At 39.1% G+C, this 23,731-nt stretch overlaps 1 protein-coding gene and 1 long non-coding RNA gene across 2 annotated transcripts in view; both read right to left on the reverse strand.

Moving 5' to 3' along the window:
- The window catches only part of LOC309649572, a 284,234-nt gene that overhangs the window by 172,404 nt on the left and 88,099 nt on the right, over positions 1–23,731 (reverse strand). The window lies entirely within an intron of this gene.
- LOC309638473 (flavin-containing monooxygenase 5-like) overlaps positions 1–23,731 on the reverse strand; it is a gene marked incomplete at its 5' end in the record, with an annotated part of 100,773 nt that overhangs the window by 76,267 nt on the left and 775 nt on the right. Inside the window, 2 exons of the mRNA XM_082414557.1 lie at positions 18,035–18,181; positions 19,570–19,799. Of these exons, the coding sequence (XP_082270683.1) occupies positions 18,035–18,181; positions 19,570–19,799 (377 nt within the window). The remainder of the gene's footprint in view (positions 1–18,034; positions 18,182–19,569; positions 19,800–23,731) is intronic.

Here is a 23,731-nt window from a genome sequence, read left to right on the forward strand (position 1 = left end):
TATAAAAATGTTTTTGATGTAAAATTTCACCTTTGATCTTTGGGAATGTGTTTTCAGTATTCTCACATTAACAATGAAGCCGACTCCAAAGGATAGGGTGATTATTCTCAAAGTCACGAAAGGAGTATCCCAAGATTGTAATTCAGGTTTGCTGGCAGCGGATGAGAATAACTGGGGTGGTGGCAGAAAACTAATTTAGAACTGGGTCTCTAAACTCAGTTTTTATAAATGCAAAATGCCAGTGAGTGTAAAATGTCTATTTCTCAAAACAAAGTTTTCTTTCTGCCACATTCTCTTTTCCCACAATAGGGTATAATATATCATAAGATTTTTCCTCTGGAGAAAGCAGCTTTAAAAAATTTTTTTAAATTTTTTGTTTCTCCCTTAGTGGTAGAGTGTTTTATAATAGCATCAGTTATATTTTATTAGATTAATGTGGTTATGTATGTACCTAGACAATTTCAAAGCACTCTTGCATGTTTTATTCATCTGATTTTCTCAGCCACTCTTTTAGAATGGCAAAATAGGAGTGACTAGTTCCATTTGAGAGGTAAGAATCTAATGCTAAAAAGACCATGTGACCAACCAAGGTCTCACAGAATTGCCCAGGAGCACCTCTTAGATGCTCAGTCTAGAGATAGTGCCCACATGGGGAATCAGTATACAAGTGCTGATTAGGTAATGTCAGTAGATGCCTGGCTTATAAATGGCACTCATAAATCAGTGGGCACTAGGGAAATAAGGGCCCCCCACGTCTCTCTGTGCAGCACTCATCTTTACTGTCAGGGTGTTAGATGCAGTGATCTTAATCTCCTAGTCACTGAAAATTAAGAGAAAACCAAAATAATGCATAAGGTGAGAACGAGGGAAGAGAAGAAGGAAAGAAGAGAAAACCTTAGCAGTAGTTAAAAATTTCACAAATGGTAGCTCTGGATGGTGCAAATATTTGTGTAAAGTGCTGACTTCATCATTTTACTAAGCCTTTATGGGATAATATCTAAGAAGCATTTTGAGTGCCTTGGAAAATAGTATTAGACAAATACAAAATAGTGGGTGTATAAAAGTGGAAGACAATCTCAGATATATATTCTCTGAATTAGAAGAAATAAAATTGCTTTATTCATCAAAATGACCAGTATAAAGTGAAGAAAGCAGAGTTTTTTGCTTCTCAGCAGGGTAACCAGTCTGGTTTTCCTAAGGATTAATGTAGTGTAAAGTTGTTTACCACCAATAAAAAAAGTCTATAGAAATATTGCTTCTTTCATTCAGCATGAGGGTGAAAGGCTGCTAATTTAGTCTCAGCAGAAACAATTTAGCTGTCTTTAGGACACATGCTCATATAACTTTAAGTCATTTACTGTAAGTAAAAAATTCTATGATCAAGTAGTTTATTTTATCAGGATGTCAGATACAGAGGGTGCCCTGATCTTATCTCAGAAGAATATCTTTTCAGACAGCTTTTTAATATTCTGGACATTATCTTTTGAACCAATTAGTGTCATAATTTCAAAGGATGACAAAATGAAGAATAATCTTTTCTCAATTTTATTATTACCAAAATTCTTATGCCAATTTTCAGATAAGGGTACTGTAAGCTTGACTATAAAATACCGTACCATAAACTTGAAAAGAAACCAATTATTTCTTTCCTTTATCCCAAGAAAATAATTTTGAAAAAGAAAAAAGTTACATGTCCAAAGATAATTTTAGCTGCGTTATTCATGATAGAAATAAAATAACAGAAACAACTTAAATAATAGACAAATAGTTAATAAATAATTGCATGTTGTTATGGTAGGTTATTATGCAACCATTTCTTTTTATAAGATTTAATTTTATTTATTTTTGGCTGTGTTGGGTCTTCTGCGCGCAGGCTTTCTCTAGTTGTGTTGAGTGGGGCTACTCTTCAGTGCGGTGTGAGGGCTTCTCCTTGTGGTGGCTTCTTTTGTTGTGGAGCACGGACTCAGGCATGCGGGCGCGCGGCCTCAGTAGTTGTGGCGCACAGGCTTAGCTGCTCTGCGGCATCTGGATCTTCCAGAACCAGGGATGGAACCTGTGTCTCCTGCGTTGGTGGCCGGATTCTTATCCACCGCACCACCAGGGAAGTCCCAATGCAACTATTAAAATGATAAATACAATGTTCATTAAAAAACTGAGAAAAATGTTTACAGTATAATATTTTGAAAGGTGACAAAGAAGATATGATTATGATTATGTCCATAATCATGGATTATGTCCACGTTAAAACTGTATATTTATGTAGATAAAGTGTGATGGGAACATGAAGAAATAGAAACCCTTGATGTAACAATGTATCTGTCAGGATAAGACAGATTATGCATTCCCTATCAGTCACTCACAACAAACCTCATTCTATGAAATCAGGCTTTGCTCACTGTAACCACTCAGGGACCCAGACTGAGGAAGGTTCCATCTGTATAACTGCTTCTTCAATTATTTCAACCTCAGCAGAAGAAAGATGTGGTTGCCACTATATCTTAAAGACTCTACACAGGAGTGAAATATTTCACATCCACTTACATTTATTTGGCCAAAGCAAGTCACATCATCATACCAAACTTCAAAGGGAGCAAGAAAGCTAATTCCTACTATGTGATCAGAGAGAGAGAACCAGAAATATTTGATGAACAACACTAACCAATCTCACAATGAGATTGGTGGATTTATAGATGACTTTTCAAATATTTTATAATGTGAAAATAAATGTTAATACACATTTTACACTATCATTACCTCAGGTTTCACTTATGAGCCAGAAATTGGGAGCTGATGATATATACCATATCATTCAAAGAAAGGCTTTTTAACTGAAGATTCTTTAAAATGCACATTCCTTGGATAAAGAAGATGTGGCACATATATACAATGGAATATTACTCCGCCATAAAAAGAAATGAAATTGAGTTATTTGTAGTGAGGTGGATGGACCTAGAGTCTGTCATACCGAGTGAAGTAAGTCAGAAAGAGAAAGACAAATACCATATGCTAACACATATATATGGAATCTAAGAAAAAAAGGTTCTGAAGAACCTAGGGCCAGGACAGGAATAAAGACACAGACGTAGAGAATGGACTTGAGAACACGGTGAGGGGGAAGGGTAAGCTGGGATGAAGTGAGAGAGTGGCATGGACATATATACACTACCAAATGTAAAATAAATAGCTAGTGGGAAGCAGCCTTATAGCACAGGGAGATCAGCTCGGTGCTTTGTGACCACCTAGAGGAGTGGGATAGGGAGGGTGGGAGGGAGATACAAGAGGGAGGGGATATGGGAATATATGTATACGTATAGCTGATTCACTTTGTTATACAGCAGAAACTAACACAACATAGTAAAGCAATTATACTCCAGTAAAGATGTAAAAAAAATGTACATTCTTTTATTCAAACATTTAAAATGGACTGAGATGATAAACATTTTCATGTTAGGAAATATAGTTTGACTGAAAATATTTTTGGCTTCACATCATGGTAATATGCAATTTGTAAATTATATGGAAGAAAGAAACTTCAACAAGGCATTCTGTTATAAATATTTATGTGTTGTTAGAAAAATACATCTTTTGCCTATGTACAATGTAACAATTTGCTTACTTCAGCAGGCAATCAGCAATAAAGAAAAAACATCACACTAGCAGGGTTTTAAATATTCTAGTATGTAAACTATGTAGCAGTTTAAAATGAATGAGAGGGAGCGTGATATACAGTAAAGAACACTGTCTTTGGTATCAGGTTCAAACACTGAACCACCATTTATTATAATATATAATCTTGGGCAATCTTAGCTAACACCTTCTATAAGAGGAATTTAAAATTCTTCCCTTGTATATACTGTTGTGAAGTTTATCAGATAACACATGTAAAGCACCTAGAAATGTGGCTAGCTCATGGTAGAAAAATAAATGTTCATTTATTTATATTTATATCATTGAATCTTGGGCAATTGAAATTACACAAGACTCCTGCCATACACTAAGGGAAGTGGGTATCTTTTAAATTCCACTCTGTTACAAATAAATACATAGAGATCATATGGTCAAGGCACCATTATCTAAATGTTCTTACTGAATGGAGATACAATTCAAATAAAATTCCACAATGGGCTTGTCGTTTAACTGATGCTCAACCAGTGTGGGTTCTTACCATTGCTGGGTACAGTGCCATGTGCATAAGTGAGCACTTAATAGACAGTGATAGAGGAAGACAATGACAACCAGTCAAACCTTCTGTCTCAGTGATCTATGATGAGTAAATGCCTTTCTGGGAGCAAGCCAGGCAAGGGGAATTAAGCCATCCAAAGGCAGCAGGGATTGCCTTAGGAAGTGGATGGACACTTGGGCCCCTGTAGCCTTTGCTTTATTCTGTCATGTTAATAGGTGATCATGAACACTGAGATGGCCAGGCTGGCACAGAGAAACTGGAACCAGGTTGGTTTATGAGATCGGCAGATGTCTTCACGTACCTCCGAGGGTCCTTATGGGTTTGAGAATCCACTGTGTATCAGAATGGTTCTTTGCACTCCATCCCATTTCCCCAGTCCCTGTCGGTGATACTGGTATGGGGTACATAGTCCAAAGACAACATCCACTGCTAGTTTGGGATCAGTGGATAAGAGAGATAGCAAACTGGGTTTCATTCCTGCCAGAGAAGCAACTCTGTCCATGGAGTTATAATCCTCCTGAAGCCTCTGCTAAAGATTCTGAGTATACCTGTAAACAAACCACATGGCTCTCATTGGCTGTGCAGAGAGAAAAGAAACCATTACTGACTTTGCAGTTTCTGGGGTCACACTTCATCTTGGGAGGCTCAGCCTCTTTCCTTCCCTTTTGCATAAACAACTGTTATTTTCAGGGCAAAGCTCAAGTCCTCCCCTTCTGACCACTTGAATTCTCCCCAGCCAGCCGCCCTTGCCCTAACTAATTGCTCTTACGATTGCTTGTCTCTACTTTGTATACTGTCTGGGTGTGGTCTGTGCACATGGAGTCTTGTGCTGTAAGCTGTCTGTGGGCAATGATCAGATCTTATAGTCTTTTTTACAGTCTACAGAGGTCTCAGCAAATATTTAGGTATGGAGTAGACATTTACTTAACCATTCACTGCAATTATCTAAGGATACATTTGGAGAATCTGGCTACAAAAGGTTGAATTTGGCTTTATTCTTCTCCTGTTCTAAGTGTTAAGGTCATTATCCTTCGTTACTAAACCTAAAAATGGACCTATGTGGAAGTCTCCTAAAAGATAGCAAAAAGGAGTCTAAAAACTGTTCTAGTTGCCTTAGGTCTTTTCCTGATCAGAGCATTAAAATTATTCCTCCCACCTTCAGAATATCTCTTAGGACACACTTGTTGTCTTAGCTTCTGTGAAGATTCATTCTCTCAGTTGGGAAACATTTAATCACCATCAGGTGGGGGCCCTTTGTTGTTGGGAATGATGTTATTGATACCTTGATCCCATCTGACTAGCAAAGTTTCTGGCACATAGTAAGCACTCTGACATTTTTCATCAGTGAATTTCTGCTTTGTTTCTATCACTTCTACATTATGAAATATTTTCTCTTAGCCTGTAGGATAATCAAATTATACCTGAATATTAAAGCCAAGGACAGAATAAGTGCCTACAGTAAGGAGCTTTCAATCTGTTCTTTGAATATTCCTGGAAGCTGCCTCCCTGGTTTTAGAAGTTATGTCTAAAATCTGACTCACCGATTTTGCCTTTTTAGACCCCACTTCCTTAAGCCCATAAACCCTGCTTTCAGTAATTGCCCGCTGGTGGAGGGCCCCACCTTTTCCCACAAAGAAGATATTTTCTTCTCCAGACAATATCAACCATCATGTCCTCAGAGAAGGGCAACATGTTCAGTCTTATGAAAGGAAATGTAGTATAAAGAAGGGTCTAGGGAAAGACAGAGTATGGTTCCAGGAAATTAAAAAAGTGGGATTCTCTTGCTGAACTTCTCCAAAGCTGATTAAAAGGACCTGAGAGAGGACCCCTAGAAAGAAAATACATACCTGACTTTTACGGGTTAGCAACAGAGATGGGAGTTTTTATTCTTATATTGTTAAGCAGAATCACTTAAAAAAGAAAAAGATGCGAAAGTCTTCCACATTTGTAAAATTGTTATAAATGGAATTCTCCCACTTTTCTTTTTAAGACATTTCTAAATTCTCCAAAACGAAGTGAGAGAATAGCATTGACATATATACACTACCAAATGTAAAATAGATAGCTAGTGGGAAACAGCCGCACAGCACAGGGAGATCAACTCAGTGCTTTGTGACCACCTAGAGGGGTGGGATAGGGAGGGTGGGAGGGAGACGCAAGAGGGAGGGGATATGGGGATATATGTATACATATAGCTCATTCACTTTGTTATACAGCAGCAACTAACACAACAAAAAATCTGGCCTTGTTATGACCTTTAAGCTAAATAAAATCTGACTGGAAGATGGAATTATTTTAAAAGAAAGAAATGAGTGAATAGTCATGTTGGTTGTAATTGTCCAGTCCTTTAATTTAAACTGGCTTGATTTTAATACTCCTCTGGTTCAGCGTACCTAACAGTAGCAGAGAAACCACGGGAATTCATTCAGCAACATTCTCTTACCTGTAAGTACACATCCGGCCCAGTGACTGTGGGGTTCCATTGTTGGTGTTACCACTGGCTGGATTCAACCAATGTAAGCCAAAGTTAACTTTTCCAAATGAAGTGGAAATACACAAAGATATAAAGATACTTGGTCATAAATTATATTCACATATCATTGAAGAAAAGAAATGAGAAGGTATATCCTGTGGTAAAAATGACCACATCAATATTCTACACAGTGCTACCATCTTCAAAGTGTTGTCTATTTCCATGAAGTCTTTCACACTGGATTTGACCAGTATTCTTCCAGAAATGATGTGATTGGAAAGCTTGCCATGAATGCTCACTTGAGAGTTTAGAAATCTGTAAAAACAGGAAAGATGATTCATATTAACCTTTGTCTCACTTCATCATTTATTCCTTCACTTAACCACTTATTCATTCCAGAAAATTTTATTGGCTACTCTTTTTCTCCCCTCTGTTTCTATAAATGAGATGAAAATATTCTTTAGAAAAGGTTAAGACTCCAGGGTTATCCTTTTCCTCTTCTTTTATTCTTCCTTTATAAGACAATTCTCATACTAAGAAGCCAGTAAAAAGCCAGGAAAACAAAATTCTGGTCCTCCAGTGCAAAAGGCTTTGTCTAGCTTTCCACCCTTAAAGATAGCTATCTACACTAGCGCAAGACAGAGGCATAGATAAACACTGCAATGTGAGGGTCCCATTCTTATCTTTGACTCTGATTCTCAACTCTGGTCAAGCATTTATCACAATGACCTACTCTTCATTCTCTCTGTGCTGTGATGCCTCAGCTCTAGCACACAGCTCTTGCCAGGTGCTGAGAGCTTTAGCGGAATTTCACATGGTGGCAGTGATTGTGTATATACAGCAAAGCTTCATTTACCAGGCACTTTCATATAATAAGAATTTTGAGGAACTGAAATTTACACAGGTGAAGAAATCCTTCTTTTACTTTTTACTTTGTGTTTTGATGAAAATATTTCTAAAATTTATTATATTCATCTTATTCCTTAAACAATGCATAATGAGCATAACCTTCTCTTATTGCTCATTCTCATTATAAGCAACTTAATTACTGCTCAAGTGCTGTAATACCTTTTTAATGTCTCCTCCCTATGTTTTTCATTATTATGGCTCTTGTCACTGCATCTGTAGCCAGCAGTATTTCCCTTCTCTTTTGTAGCTTTGACCTGACAAACAAGACAACTCATGGTTAGAATTATTTGTAAAATAAGAATCAATATCTTCTGAGGGATTGTCTTGAATTCCATCTCACTAGTGAAGTGTACAGGCCATAATGTATAGAAGTCTGTTTGGCCTTTCCAGTTCTTATAATCACATCAACTGAGATAAAATAATTGCACCCTAATGAGCAACATGAATATCTTTTCTAAGGATTTAAACTGTACTTTACATGGTTATATCTTGAATTTAATTTATTCTTTGCCTGGGACACAAGGTGGCAGAGTAGAAGGATGTGAGCTTACCTCTTCTTACAGAAACACCAAAATCACAACTAACTGCTGAACAACCATTGCCAAAAAAATGCTGGAACCTACCAAGAAAGATACCCTACATCCAAAGACAAAGAGGAAGCTATGAGATGATAGGAGGGATGCAATCATGATAAAATCAAATTCCATACATGCCGGGTAGACAACCCACAAATTGGAAAATAATTATACCACAGAAGTTCTCCCACAGGAGTGAAAGTCCTGAGCCCCACATCAGGCTCCTGAGCCTGGAGGTCTGGCAACAGGAGGAGGAGCCCCAGAGAATCTGGCTTTGAAGACCATCAGGGTTTGATCACAGGAATTCCACAGGATTGGTGGAAACAGAAACTCCAATCCTGGAGGACACACACAGGGTCTTGTGTGCACCAGGACCCAGGGAGAAAAATGATGACCTCATAAGAGACTGGGCCAGACTTACCTGCTAGTATTAGAGGGTCTCCTGCAGAGGTAGGGGGCAGCTGTGACTCACCATGGGGACAAGGACACTGGCAGAGGTAGTTCTGGGGAGTACTCATTAGCGTGAGCCCTCTTGGAGGCCGTCATTTTCTCACCAAGACCTGGCCTCACCCAACAATCTGTAGGGTCCAATGCTGAGATGCCTCAGGCCAAACAGCCAACAGGGTGGGAACACAGCTCCACCCATCAGCAGACAGGCTGCTTAAAGTCTTCCTGAACACACAGCTGCCCAATAAACACATCCTCTGACACAGCCCTGCCCACCAGAGGGACAAGACCCAGCTCCACACACCAGTGATCAGGAACCAGTCCCTCCCTCCAGGAAGCCTGCACAAGCCTCTAAGATGGCCTCATCCACCAGGGGGCAGACAGCAGAAGCAAGAAGAACTGCAACCCTGCAGCCTGTGGAATGGAGACTTCAATCACAGAAAGTTAGACATAATGAGATGGCAGAGGAATATGTCCCAGGTGAAAGAACAAGATAAAACCCCAGAAGAACAACTAAGTAAAGTGGAGATAGGCAATCTACCCGAAAAAGAATTCAGAGTCATGATAGTACAGTAAGTCCCCTACATATGAACCTTCAAGCTATGAGCTTTCAAAAATGAGAACGTGCTTTCTCATGTCCAATCACGTAAGTTAGCTCATGTTGTCTGGCGTACATTGTCATGTGTGTGCATCCTCTACAAGTGGTTGTGCTTTTGTATACTTACTTTGTATAGCTTACTAATGAAGACCTGATGGAATTAGAGGCCCAGAGAAAGGATGAAGAGAGACAAAAGGAAGAAGAAGTAACTGAAGAACTGAAGAGATTCACAGCACAGGAAATGGCAAAGGAATTTATTTGAGGAGGCACTGTTAGTTTTTGAGGCACAGGACCCGAATATAGAACAGTACATGAAGTTTGCAGCAGCCGTTCAGAATGCAATCCAGTGCTACCTTGTCATCTATGATGAGAAAAAAAGACATCACTGGCTGATTTTTACAAGAGGGTAGATAGAATTGAATCCAGGAAGGAAGCAGAACCTGTGCAATCAAGGTCAGGCATGAGTGAAATTGCAGCTTGCCCTCCATCTCCTATTGCTGATGATCCTTCAGCTCTACCACCTCCCACCTCCTCTCCCTCCTCCAGTCAGTAACTCTTCTTGCCAGTTCATTTGATGCCAGCCCCTGTATGCCAGCTGTTGTACTGTACTACTGTACTTTTCAAGGTACTGTACTGTAAGATTAAAAATGTTTTCTTTATTTTTTGTGTTTGTTTTTTATGAATTATTTGTGTGAAAAGTATTATAAACCTATTACAGTACAGTACTATATAGCCAATTGTGTTAGCTGGGTACCTAGGCTAACTTTGCTGGACTTATGAACAAATTGGACTTACAAATGTGCTCTCAGAATGAAACTTGTTCATATGTAGGGAACGTACTGTAAAGATAATCCAAGCTCGTGGAAAAAGAATGGAGGCACAAATGAGAAGATACAAGAAATGTTTAACAAAGACTTAGAAGAACTAAAGAACAAACAAAAAGATGAACAATACAATAACTGAAATGGAAAATACACTAGAAGGAATCAATAGCAGAATAACTGAGGCAGAAGAATGGATAAGTGAGCTGGAAGACAGAATGGTGGAAATCACTGCTGCATAACAGAATAAAGAAAAAAGAATGAAAAGAAACGAGGACAGTCTAAGAGATCTCTGGGACAACACTAAATGCACCAACATTCACATTATAGGTGTCCCAGAAGGAGAAGAGAGAGAAAAAGGACCTGAGAAAATATCTGAAGAGATAATAGCTGAAAACTTCCCTAACATGGGAAAGGAAACAGTCACCCAAGTCCAGGAAGCACAGAGAGTCCCAGGCAGGATAAACCCAAGGAGGAACATGCCGAGACACATAGTAATCAAACTGACAAAAATTAAAGACAAAGGAAAAATGTTAAAAGCAACAAGGGAAAAATGACAACTAACATAAAAAGGAACTCTCATAAGGTTATCAGCAGATACTCCACAGGCCAGAATGGAGTGGCATGATATATTTAAAGTGATGAAAGGGAAGAAGCTACAACCAAGAATACTCTACCCAGCAAGGGTCTCATTCAGATTTGATGAAGAAATCAAAATCTTTACAAACAAGCAGAAGCTAAGAGAATTCAGAACCACCAGACGAACTTTGCAACAAATGCTGAAGGAACTTCTTTAGGTGGAAAAGAAAAGGCCACAACTAGAAACAAGAAAATTACGAATGGAAAAGCTCACTGGTAAAGGCAAACATACATTAAAGGTAGGAAATAATCTGCACACAAATATGATATCAAAACCAGCAATTGTGAGAGGAGGAGAGCACAAACGCAGGCTATTGGAAATGCATTTGAAATCAAAAGACAAGCAACTTAAAATAATCTTGTTTATCTATAGACTAGTATATCAAAACCTCATGGTAATGACAAACCAAAAAATCTACAATAGATACACACAAAAAAGAAAAAGGAATCTAAACACAACACTAAAGTTAGTCATCAAATCACAATAGAAGAGAACAAGAGAGGAAAGGAAGAAAAAACACCTACAGAAACAAATCCAAAAATAAGGTGACCATATGTGTGTGGGTTTATCTCTGGGCTCTCTATCCTGTTCCATTGATCTAAATTTCTGTTTTTGTGCCAGTACCATACTTGATTACTGTAGATTTGCAGTATAGTCTGAAGTCAGGAAGCCTGATTCCTCCAGCTCCATTTTTCTTTCCCAAGATTGCTTTGGCTTTTCGGAGTCTTTTGTGTCTCCATACAAATTGTGAAATTTTTTGTTCTAGTTCTGTGAAAAATGCCATTGGTAGCTTGATAGGGATTGCATTGAATCTGTAGATTGCTTTGGGTAGCATAGTCATCTTCACAATGTTGATTCTTCCAATCCAAGAACATGGTATATCTCTCCATCTGTTGGTATCATCTTTAATTTCTTTCATCAGTGTCTTATTGTTTTCTGCATACAGGTCTTTTGTCTCCTTAGGTAGGTTTATCCTAGGCATTTTATTCTTTTTGTTGCAATGGTAAATGGAAGTGTTTCCTTAATTTCTCTTTCAGATTTTTCATCATTAATGTATAGGAATGCAAGAGATTTCTGTGCATTAATTTTGTATCCTGCTACTTAACCAAATTCATTGATTAGTTCTCGTAGTTTTCTGGTAGCATCTTTAGGATACTCTATGTATAGTATCATGTCATCTGCAAACAGTGACAGCTTTACTTCTTCTTTTCTGATTTGGATTCCTTTTATTTCTTTTTCTTCTCTGAGATTGCTGTAGCTAAAACTTCCAAAACTATGTTGAATAATAGTGGTGAGAGTGGAAAACCCTGTCTTGTTCCTGATCTTAGAGGAAATGGTTTGCGTTTTTCACCATTGAGGATGATGTTGGCTGTGAGTTTGTTATATATGGCGTTTATTATGTTGAGGTAAGTTCCCTCTATGCCTACTTTCTGGAGAGTTTTTATCATAAATGGGTGTTGAATTTTGTCAAAAGTTTTTCTGCATCTATTGAGATGATCATATGGTTTTTCTCCTTCAATTTGTTAATATGGTGTATCACATTGATCAATTTGCATATAGAGTCTGTCATACACAGTGAAGTAAGTCAGAAAGAGAAAAACAAATACCGTATGCTAACACATATACATGGAATCTAAAAAAAAAAAAAAGCTTCTGAAGAACCTAGGGGCAGGAGAGGAATAAAGACACAAACGTAGAGAATGGACTAGAGGACACGGGGAGGGGGAAGGGTAAGCTGGGACGAAGTGAGAGGGTGGCATGGACTTATATATACTACCAAATGTAAAATAGATAGCTAGTGGGAAGCAGCTGCATAGAACAGGGAGATCAGTTCGGTGCTTTGTGACCACCTAGAGGGGTGGGGTAGGAAGGTGGAGAGAGAGACGCAAGAGGGAGGAGATATGGGGATATATGTATATGTATAGCTGATTCACTTTGTTATAAAGCAGAAACTAACACACCATTGTAAAGCAATTATACTCCAATAAACATGTTAAAAAATAAAGAAATAAAATAAAATATAAAAACAAACAAATCCAAAACAATTAACAAAATGGCAATAAGAACATACATATTGATAATTACCTTAAACATAAATGGATTAAATGACCCAACCAAAAGACTTAGACTGGCTGAATGGATACAAAAACAAGACCTGTATATATGCTGTCTACCAGAGACCCACTTCAAATCTAGGAACACATACAGACTGAAAGTACGGGGATGGAAAAAGGTATTCCATGGAAATGGGAATCAAAGGGAAGCTGGAGTAACAATACCTATATCAGACAAAATAGACTTTAAAATAAAGACTGCTACAAGAGACAAAGAAGGACATTACATAATGACCAAGGATCAACCCAAGAAGAAGATGAAACAACTGTAAATATATATACACCAAACATAGGAGCATCTCAATATATAAGGCAAATATTAACAGCCATAAAAGTAGAAATCGACAGTAACACAATAATAGTGGGGATTTTAACACCCCACTTTCATCAACTGACAGATCATCCAGAGAGAAAATCAATAAGGAAACACAGGCCTTAAATGACACATTAGAGTAGATGGACTTAATTGATATTTATAGAGCATTCCATCCAAAACAGCAGAATACATTCTTCTCAAGTGCACATGGAACATTCTCCAGGATTAATCACATGCTGGGCCACAAAACAAGCCTCAGTAAATTTAAGAAAGCTGAAATCATATCAAGTATCTTTGCTAACCACAATGCCATGAGATTAGAAATCAACTACAAGAAAAAAAAAACTGTGAAAAACACAAACACATGGAGGCTAAACAATATGCTACTAAACAACCAATGGATCAGTGAAGAAATGAAAGAGGAAATCAAAAAAATACCTAGAGACCAATGGAAATGATCTAAAACTTATGGGACACAGCAAAAGCAGTTCTAAGAGGGAAGTTTATAGCAATACACTTTTACCTCAGGAAACAAGAAAAATCTCAAATAAACAACCTAACCTTACACCTAAAGCAACTAGAGAAAGAAGAACAAACAAAACCCATAGTTAGTAGAAGGAAAGAAATCATAAAGATCAGAGTAGAAATAAATGAAATAGAGATGAAGAAAATAATAGAAAAGATCAATGAAACTAAAAGCTGATTCTTTGAAAAGATAAACAAAATTGATAAACCTTTAGCCAGATACATCAAGACAAAAAGGGAGAGGGCTCAAAGCAATAATATTAGAAATGAAAAAGGAGAAGTTACAATGGACATCACAGAAATACAAAGGATCATAAGAGACTACTACTAGCCTTATATGCCAATAAAATGGACAACCTAGAAGAAATGGACAAATTCTTAGAAAGGTACAACCTCCCAAGACTGAATCAGGAAGAAATAGAAAATATGAACAGACCAGTCATAAGTACTGAAATTGAAACTGTGATTTAAAAACTCACAACAAACAGAAGTCCAGGACCAGATGGTATCACAGGCTAATTCTATCAGACATTTAGAGAAGAGTTAACACCTATCCTTTTGAAACTATTCCAAATAATTGCAGAGGAAGGAATACTCCCAAACTCATTTTATTAGGCCACCATCACCCTGATACCAAAACCAGACAAAGATACCACACACAAAAAAAGAAAATTACAGGCCAATATCACTGATAATCATAGATGCAAAAATCCTCAACAAAATACTAGCAAACCGAATCCAACAATACATTAAAAGGATCATACATCATGATCAAGTGGGATTTATCCCAGAGATGCAAGGAATTTTCAATATCTGTGAATCAATCAGTGTGATACACCACATCAACAAATTGAAGAATAAAAACTATATGTTTGTCTCAATAGATGCAGAAAAAGGTTTTGACAAAATTCAACACAAATTTATAATAAAAAAATAAATCTCCAGAAAGTGGGCATAGAGAGCACATGTCTCAACATAATAAAGGCCATATATGACAAGCCTACAGCTAACATCATACTCAATGGTGAAAAACTGAAAGCATTTCCTCTAAGATCACAAGACAAGGATGTCCAGTCTCACCACTTTTATTCAACATAGTTTTGGAAGTCCTAGCCATGACAATCAGAGAAGAAAATGAAATAAAGGGAATCCAAATTGGAAAAGAAGAAGTAAGACTGTCACTGTTTGTGGATGACATGATACTATACATAGAAAATCTTAAGGGTGATACCAGAAAATTACTACAGCTCATCAGTGAATTTGGTAAAGTGGCAGGATACAAAATAAATACACAGAAATCTGTTGCATTTCTATACACTAACAACAAAAGATTAGAAAGAGAAATTAAGGAAACAGTCCCATTTACCATTGCATCAAAAAAGATTAAAATACCTAGGAACAAACCTACCTAAGGAGGCAAAAGACCTGTACTCCAAAAACTATAAGACGCTGATGAAATAAATCAAAAATGACACAAACAGATGGAAAGATAGCCATGTTCTTGGACTGAAAGAATCAATATTGTCAAAAAGACTATACGACCCAAGGCAATCTACAGGTTCAATGTAATCCCTATCAAATTACCAACGGCATTTTTCACAGAACTAGAACAAAAAGTCTTAAAATTTGTATGGAGACACAAAAGACCCCAAATACCCAAAGCAATCTTGAGAAAGAAAAATGGAGCTGGAGGAATCAGGCTCCCTGACTTCAGACTATACTACAAGCCTACAGTCATCAAAACATTATGGTTCTGGCACAAAAACAGAAATATAGATCAATGGAACAGGATAGAAAGCCCAGAGATAAACTCACACAACTATGGTCAATTAATCTATGACAAAGGAGGCAAGACTATACAATGGAGAAAAGACAGTATCTTCAATAAATGCTGCTGAGGAAACAGGACAGCTACACGTAAAAAGTGAAATTGAAATATTCTTTAACACCATACACAAAAATACACTCATAATGGAATAAAGACCTAAATGTAAGACCAGATACTATAAAACTCTTAGAGGAAAACCTAGGCAGAACACTCTTTGACATAAATTGCAGCAATATATTTTTTGATCTGTTTCCTAGAGTAGTGGAGATAAAAACAAAAATAATTCATTCTTTGCCCAATTATTCAATATAAATGCCTCCATGGTCTTCTTGATGATATTAAAGCAAGTGAAAAGGACAGTGTCCATGGGACTAGCCTTCATCCCATACATAGTTCAATACCCAGGCTGTCTGCATCTAAGAAATATCTGCAATAAAATAAAGTGTGTTCAAAGTGGAGTAGTCAGGCAGTTGTGGGGCAGGGCAAAGACATAGAAGTTTCTGACCTCTTCAGTAAAAACAAAACCATATGATCTACTTCACCAGGTAAATGATGTAAACGTCTGGGAATTATGCATGAGCCAGAATTCCTCCCCTTTCCATCACTTCAACACCTGCTGCTGGCTCTTGGGAACATAACCTGGCCCTCTCACTGCTTTGGAAATCCTGTTGAGGATGGTGGCCTGTGAACTGACAGAAGGGCTGAAAAAGACAAATGCCTTCAACTCTTCCCCAAACTTTAGTGTGTGTTCCTCTTTTTAAAAAAGACTTAGTAAACCAAGACTTTTCAATATTTGGATGGTGTAACTATATGTTTCCTCCTAATCTATAGACTTCTCAAGATCAAGTGCTTTCATCTTTTACATATCAAATTCCCCAGCAGCGCCTGGGTCCTCTCACCCCCTGGGTGTCCTGAACTCTGCCAGTCTCTAGTCCTGGATTAATATGAGCACTTTCTCAGCTGGATCCCCTAAATCTTACATCTTACAAAGGTCTGGGATTAGTTTTCCTCTTTTTTTCTTCTCAATTCACCCCCTGGTGTCCTCATCTATTCTCTGATGTCAGCTATTTACTTCTCTGTGGATTAATCTTAAATATACATCTCTATGCAAACAGTTTGAACTAGTCTTTATTCGTTTCTTTTGTCAAACCAGTGGTCATTGTTTAAACACAAAAAAATACAAACACACACACAACTTGATTATTTCTTTTATTCTTAGGTTGAAAATGTGGCAGATCCACTAACAAGGCGATCTAAATTTTAGTACTGGCTTTTTTTTTTCTTTCTAATTTTCTGCCTGCCTCTACACTAGCTGTTAATGCCCATGAACCTCAGTTTTCTTGGCTCTAAAATAAAAAGAGTTGAACTAAATAATTTCTTAAGCCATATGCAGTTCTAAGATATTATAATATTTTATATTACTTGACTTTACCTCATTTAATTGGTCCAAAGAACTACCATTTGAATTTAAGATATGAAATTTTGTTTATCATATATTTTTCTGACCCTTTTTCCTCTTAACATTGGATAGTTTTTTAATAAGAATATTTAAACATATAAAAAAGTAAATAGAATCATACAACAGACGTTCAAGTATCATGTATGATGATTCATATATGCACCTGGCACATGGTAGGTGATCAATACTCGGAATGAATGAATGATCTGGACCATAGAGAAGACACAGTCGCTTTAGAATAGCTGTTATTTTTCAAGAATGGGCAGCAGAGGGCGAGCTTGTACATCGACAAAACTGACCCTTGGTTCAGATGAGTTACCTCGGTGTGTTAGCTCCCCTCAGCGTACAACTCAATAATTGTCCATTACTTAACACATTTCCAACAACTGATCTATTTGCACCATGTTAACCATACTAAATGGGCACAACAACACATGTGTAAAAATTGTTCACAGACCTCAAAGTGAGTGGCATGTTAAATACCTATTTGGAAAACTTGAAATATTTAAGTCATCTATCTAGATCATTCTAAATACTTCCTTGTCCCTGCTCAACTCTTCTTTGCAGGTGGTAGGGATATTTCTAAACCACCCCAGTCAGGATAGCAAAGTGATGGGCTGAATTTATTATCCATGTTGCTGTCTATTTTGCTTCACTATTATTTTACACACACACACACACACACACACACACACACACACATTCCTTATCCCCAGAGGAAGTCACTGTTAACAGTTTTTTTGCATCTTCCTGAAGTTGTATATACATGTGCAACCATGGGTATTAAGGTTTTTTTCCTAAAAATGCTATCACAAATGCACATGATTCTACAATTTGAGTTTTTAATAAGTATCTTCTGATATCTGCACATGTAATTGTGCTTCATTCTTTCTAACGAGCATGTAGTCTCCCCTAATATAAATGTGTTAAGTAGTAGGGATCTTGACAAAGAGCAAAAGGGCTGACTATTTCTGTTCATGATTATTGAACACCATTTGGCCCAGCCAACATACTCAAACCTCTCCTGCCTCTCATGTATAGATGTGTGTTTTTAGTGGAAAACCATTTTAAAAAGACTTGAATCTTAGCTCTCTTAGGTTTGTGCATCTGCACAGGCAGGTGAAGAATCCCCTGTCAACAACACACAACTATACGAAAACAAACCAGCTTTGCTGTGTGGCTGAACTCCACAGCCAGGTCAGTGCCAATCACAAGGATTTTTCTTCCCCATAAATCCCTCCTGACTTGCATATGCCTTGCTGTGGAAATACTGACCTTTGAACTTCTCAATCGCTTTGTAAACAAAAAAATGGAAAATATCAGTTTAGATTTAGAAACAAAAAGTTGACATTAGCTCTTACATTGTATTTGCACAGTTGCATAGTTATCCCACTTTAAAACTAAAATCTATATATTATCACATTCAACTTCTTTTCCATTGGTCCTTCTATGATACACAAACATCAATTGTTACTAACAGAAATTTGATTTACCATAGTATACACATGAAGTTATTTTATATATACTTTTACAAATTCATTTTGATGATACCCAAATTCATACAGTGTACCATGTTTTTTCCTATGATTATTATTATGGATGCCTGTAATTGGAAAATTAGAGTCATCTGGTCCAAGCTTGCATGATATATTAATACAGCCTTGTTATGCAAAATGTGATTTGCAGACCAGCAGCAGCAGCAGCAGCACTTGGGAACCCTGTCAAGGGCGAATCCATGGGCCAGTCATCAAAACATTACATTACAATCCTCCAGACACATTGAATCAGAATCTCAGGGAGTTAGAACCAGCAATGTGATTGAACAAAGTCTCCAGGTGATTTCTACTATATCAGAGTTTGAGACCCACTGATCTAAAAACTGGATTAACAGACAGATGAGATGGTAAATGTATGGACACATGTTTAAAAGTTGTCTTTTTAGAGATTTATGCCACATTAAATGCTACCTAATACTAAATCAAACTCTCCTGTGAGGTGGTGAACAACCTGCTGTGGGCAGTAATCAAGCAGGAACTAGATATCCATCTATCAAAAAAATGAATTGCAAGAGAGGTAACTCTGGCAAAGCCTTTCCAAATGTAAGGTTCTATGAGTCTAGAAAAATGATGATGATGATGATGATAGTAGCTAATGCTTACTGAGTGTTTTTCTTACAATAAGCACTGACCTAAGTGTTTTCTATGCATGAATTCATTTAATCTGGAAAGAGACCCCTCTGCAAGAGGACTGTATCAATAGTCTCAGTTTGTGCAAAGAAAATGACACATGAGAAAATTACGTGGTTGATGTGTGCATATATGAAAAAGACAACTATGCGAGCAACAAGCTTTTGCAAATAAACACAATATTGCCTCTAATTCAGTAGTCAGTGATTCTATTTTTTATTTTTTTATTTTTTATTTTTATTTTTTGGTCGCACGCGGCTTGCGGGACCTTAGTTCCCCGACCAGGGATCGAACCCAAGCCCTGGCAGTGGAAGCATGGCATCCTAACCACTGGACCGCCAGAGAATTCCCCAGTAGTCAGTGTTTCTAAACCAGTGGACTTAATCCCCTGAAATTGCATGAAAAATGAATTTATGTGTCCAATTCTGGAGAAAGGTGACAATTACTTTCATCAGATTCTCAAGGGTCAAGATGACAAAAAATTCTAAAGTTTACCTGGAAACAGATATATTTCACAAGGTCAAGGTGCTTGGCATACAGCCTCAAATACTCCAGGAGTTGTGAGTTGTGAATGTAATTTGGAAAATGACCAGGTATGGGGAAGACACTGAAGCAGGTCACTTCCTTGGAAGTGTTGATGTTCACAGATCTATGATGCTGGGCTTTCCTTCTTCTGACTTCTCCTTCTTTTTTAGAAAGCAAAGGAAAACATTCCCAACGAGTTCCTGATCAATAACGCAGAAGAGAAAGATTGTGTTTTAAAAGGCATGTGCGAATCTGAACTTCTGCTAGACTTCTCCAGTATCTGCAAGGCAGAGAGCATCCACAGGACTCCACGGAGTTGTTCTATAAGACAATGACCTTTGTTGCATGCTTTCTCAACTTGAATCCCATTCATCCTCCTCCAACACATCTCTATCAGCTCATGACAGATGCATGTTATCACTTCCCTGGGACTCAGCGCATTACTGACTCACCCCTAGGGCCAATGGTGTAGCTCAGCACAGTCCTAGATCCTCCAACCCTAGGACCTGGCTGATATTATCTGGTGGGACCTTGGTCTGCAGCAACTGCCCATGTTGTGGCTATTTCTGAATATGTACCTAGATAAATTCTCACAGCAATCTTATATTCGTTCAATGCTTAGTTGTCATCTTCCCAGCACTTAGTAAACTTTTTTTTTCCAATTTGGTCCTCAGGAAAAGTATGTAAGGCAAGTATTGCTACAAGCCCATTTTCCTGAAGAGGAAAACTATGACTCGTTGAAGGGAAGCCGTTTGTTTAAAGTCTGCAAGTAGCAAACAGTAAAGCAAGGCCAAGGACACAGGCTGACTGACTTCTGGCCAGATGCTTTTCCCCAGCACCTCCTGGGACCTGCCCACCAGAGTTTGCAATGCCCATCCGTCCACACTTCCTTCTGGGGAATTCCTGCCTGGACCACCTACTGTCCTAAACAGTTGTGCTCTGGACAGTGTGTTTTTTCCCAGCCCTGGTATCAGCCTACTAGACGGGGAGTGAGCCCCTAACCCTTCAAGGTTTGGCATTGAGGGAGAGCGGTCAAAGGGATGTAACATATGGAGAGCTACAATGCTGCAGAGGAGGCTAGGGCAGCCTTTCTGGGCCATGGGTAAGGTAAAGTGAGGACATCACTCAGCAGGGAGAGAGGAGAAGACAAGAGAAGCAGAAGAGTAATGGCCCAGCTCTTAAAGAAGGAGGTAGGTCCTTGGCTTCCCCAAACACCTGTGGTTCTCTGTATCTTGAAATAACCCCAATATCTTTAGCTAGCTAGACTCTGTGCCATGATTTATGGTCAATCTGAGTCCCAATGAGGTCAGAGTACTGAGCCCTTCCTACAAACGGTGCTGACTAGACAACTCAGATGCCACTACGTATGGCAGCTTTACCAAAACAGAAGCAGGAAATAAAACTAGCCTGAAACAGTGGGTCCTTTCTTCATCATGCACCTCTTGGGATATTTCTTTAAATTATTACTTAGTTCCCCAAATTTTTAACAAGAAGTTTATGAAAAGTTCCAATCAGTTGTTCATCCCCATGGCTCACTTTATTTATTTCTGCAATAAAATATTAATATGTTAAATTGTGATTTATATACATATCTGTCTCCACCCTAGACTGTGACTTCCAGGACAGAAGAGATTAGTTTACTTGTCTTTAAACACACTGTGCTTCGTGCCTCACCTTGCTTGCCATAGGGAGCCAATAAGTATGTGAAGAATGAATGAGCACGTTACCAAAGGCAGCTTTACCTCAGTAAATGAGGCCAACGTGTACTCTTAAGGCAAGAGCAAATAATGTGAAAAACTTATTACTGACCTAAAGTCCGATTCCATCCCCCTACCTCCATTAAAAGAATATGTTAACAGCATATAGCATGTCTTCTTTAAGTTGAATTCCAAGGCAGAATTTTTGAACCCTATTGTAAAATTTCCATGTTTTTTCATAGAACACCACTGCTGACTGGGTTATAGCCATGCCATCTGAAGCCTTCCCAACACTGGGCTCAGATGGTCTGCCCTCTGAATCATGAGCATTAGCCTGCTACCACAACTGATTTTGCTTTCTGATTGCTTTCTGTAAATGTAACTAGCTTTCCAGAAAATGGCTGCGGGGATTTCTCCCCTAAGGGCCAGAGGCGTTGTGGAAGTGATCATTTACCTAGGAAAACGTAATTTTTTGATCAGAAAATCCTGTGCACCAGCCTGTTGGAATTAGCCTGTCAGACCCAATTGTTAAGTTTTAAGGAATTTTGCAAACCTACTGTTAAACACAGTTATTGTGGTGCTCCAGGGACAAAGAATAAGATAAACTCAAAGGGCCAACATTGCCGGAACAAAGAGTTACAGGACTCCTATCACCCTGTCACATTGTGACCATTACAATGTCCCAGAGCCCTCCCAAGCAGCATGCCCTGTCCCTTTCCCATCCCAAATAAGGAAAGGTATTTGTCCCGTTCTTCTCACGCTCTGCACACTGAAAGTATACATACCCTGCCCAATCAGCAGATGACCCACAGGTGCCTTTGTTCCCTGGCTATAAAAACAGACCAGTAACCCTTGCTCAGGGTCGACTCTCCCTGATTATCAGGAAGTCGGCCTGCTGCTCTGGCAGCGACCTTTCCCTTTAATAAATTCTATCTTCTTTACATTCTGCCTTGTGTCTGTAAATTCTTTTCCAGCCCTTGTTCGGACCACAACATTTCTGGAGGCCAGTACGGGGATCTCCAGGGGATCTCTTTCCCCACCTCCTCCCCTCATTCCTTGGGACCCTCTGTGAACAGGCAAGTTGCCGGGGAAGCAACAGAGGAACTCTGGCCAGGGCCACACCCTGGTGTGTTCCGAAGGCTCCACAGCTCACTTCGCCCCAGTAACTGCCGCCCAGAATAGGTGAGGGTCCCTCTGTCTTCCTTCTAGTTTTTTTTTTTTTTTTAAGAAACTTTTCCCCATACCTTTTTTTTTTTTAATTAATTAATTTATTTATTTATTTTTGGCTGTGTTGGGTCTTTGTTTCTATGCGAGGGCTTTTCTCTAGTTGTGGCAAGCGGGGGCCACTCTTCATCGCGGTGCGCGGGCCTCTCACTGTCTCAGCCTCTCGTTGCGGAGCACAGGCTCCAGACGCGCAGGCTCAGTAATTGTGGCTCACGGGCCTAGTTGCTCCGCGGCATGTGGGATCCTCCCAGACCAGGGCTCGAACCCGTGTCCCCTGCATTGGCAGGCAGATTCTCAACCACTGCGCCGCCAGGGAAGCCCTCTGTCTTCCTTCTGACTGAGGCCAATTGGTATTGTGTGGGCACAGGTCAGGCATTTAAAAGCCATTAGGGCGCCTGCCGCTTGAAGACTCCCATGAAAGGATAAGGGGGTCATGGAACAGACCAGGCTATTAGAGCGTCTGCCTCCATCAAGACAACTTCCGTGCAACGTGAGGTACATAGTGGTTGAAGCAAAACACAAAGCCCACAGTCCCTTGGCCACCGCCTCCTCAGTAAGTTTAAAAGGCAGGATCTTCAGTCCTCTTTTCTGTCACTTCCGCTTCCTGCTCTCCAGCCCGGACTGACTCCAAAGGAGCTGGCCGCCTCTAGATCGTCCTGAGAAACTCTTCCCCGTCCCTAAGGATCTTCTAATGGTGAGTCAGTTCCTGGCTGGCTATGGGAATTCCCCCCTCTGGTTTTTGGTGCCCCAGTTGCACGGTTTCTCATTGCTCTGGCCACCTCTCTCAGTTGGACGCGACTGCTGAGACGGTCGGCATTTTTGTGCCTGCCTTAGTGGCACGGTTCTCACTGGTGCCTTAGTCGCACTGAGACAAAGAGGGATGCCTTTTTGTCTGTCAGTGATTCTCAGTACCCCCATTCTATGGCTCTGGGGCTAAGAATGGGTTCAGGTACATCTATCCCCTTAGACTCACCTCTCGGTTGTATTCTTAGGAATTGGAAGGAATTTGACCCAGACAATCTCAAAAAAGAAGAGGCTCATTTTCTTGAAACACGGCTTGGCCCCCGTACAAACTGGGGGACCAAGAACCATGGCCTCTTAATGGGATGCTAAATTATAACACGGTCCTCTAACTTGATCTTTATTGTTGGAGGCTGAGAAAGGATTCTGAGGTTCCATACATCCAGGCCTTCATGGCCCTTAGTCAGAAT

This window comes from Balaenoptera physalus (genome assembly GCF_965194825.1).
Source record: "Balaenoptera physalus genome assembly, chromosome: 1".
Classification (NCBI taxonomy): domain Eukaryota; kingdom Metazoa; phylum Chordata; class Mammalia; order Artiodactyla; family Balaenopteridae; genus Balaenoptera; species Balaenoptera physalus.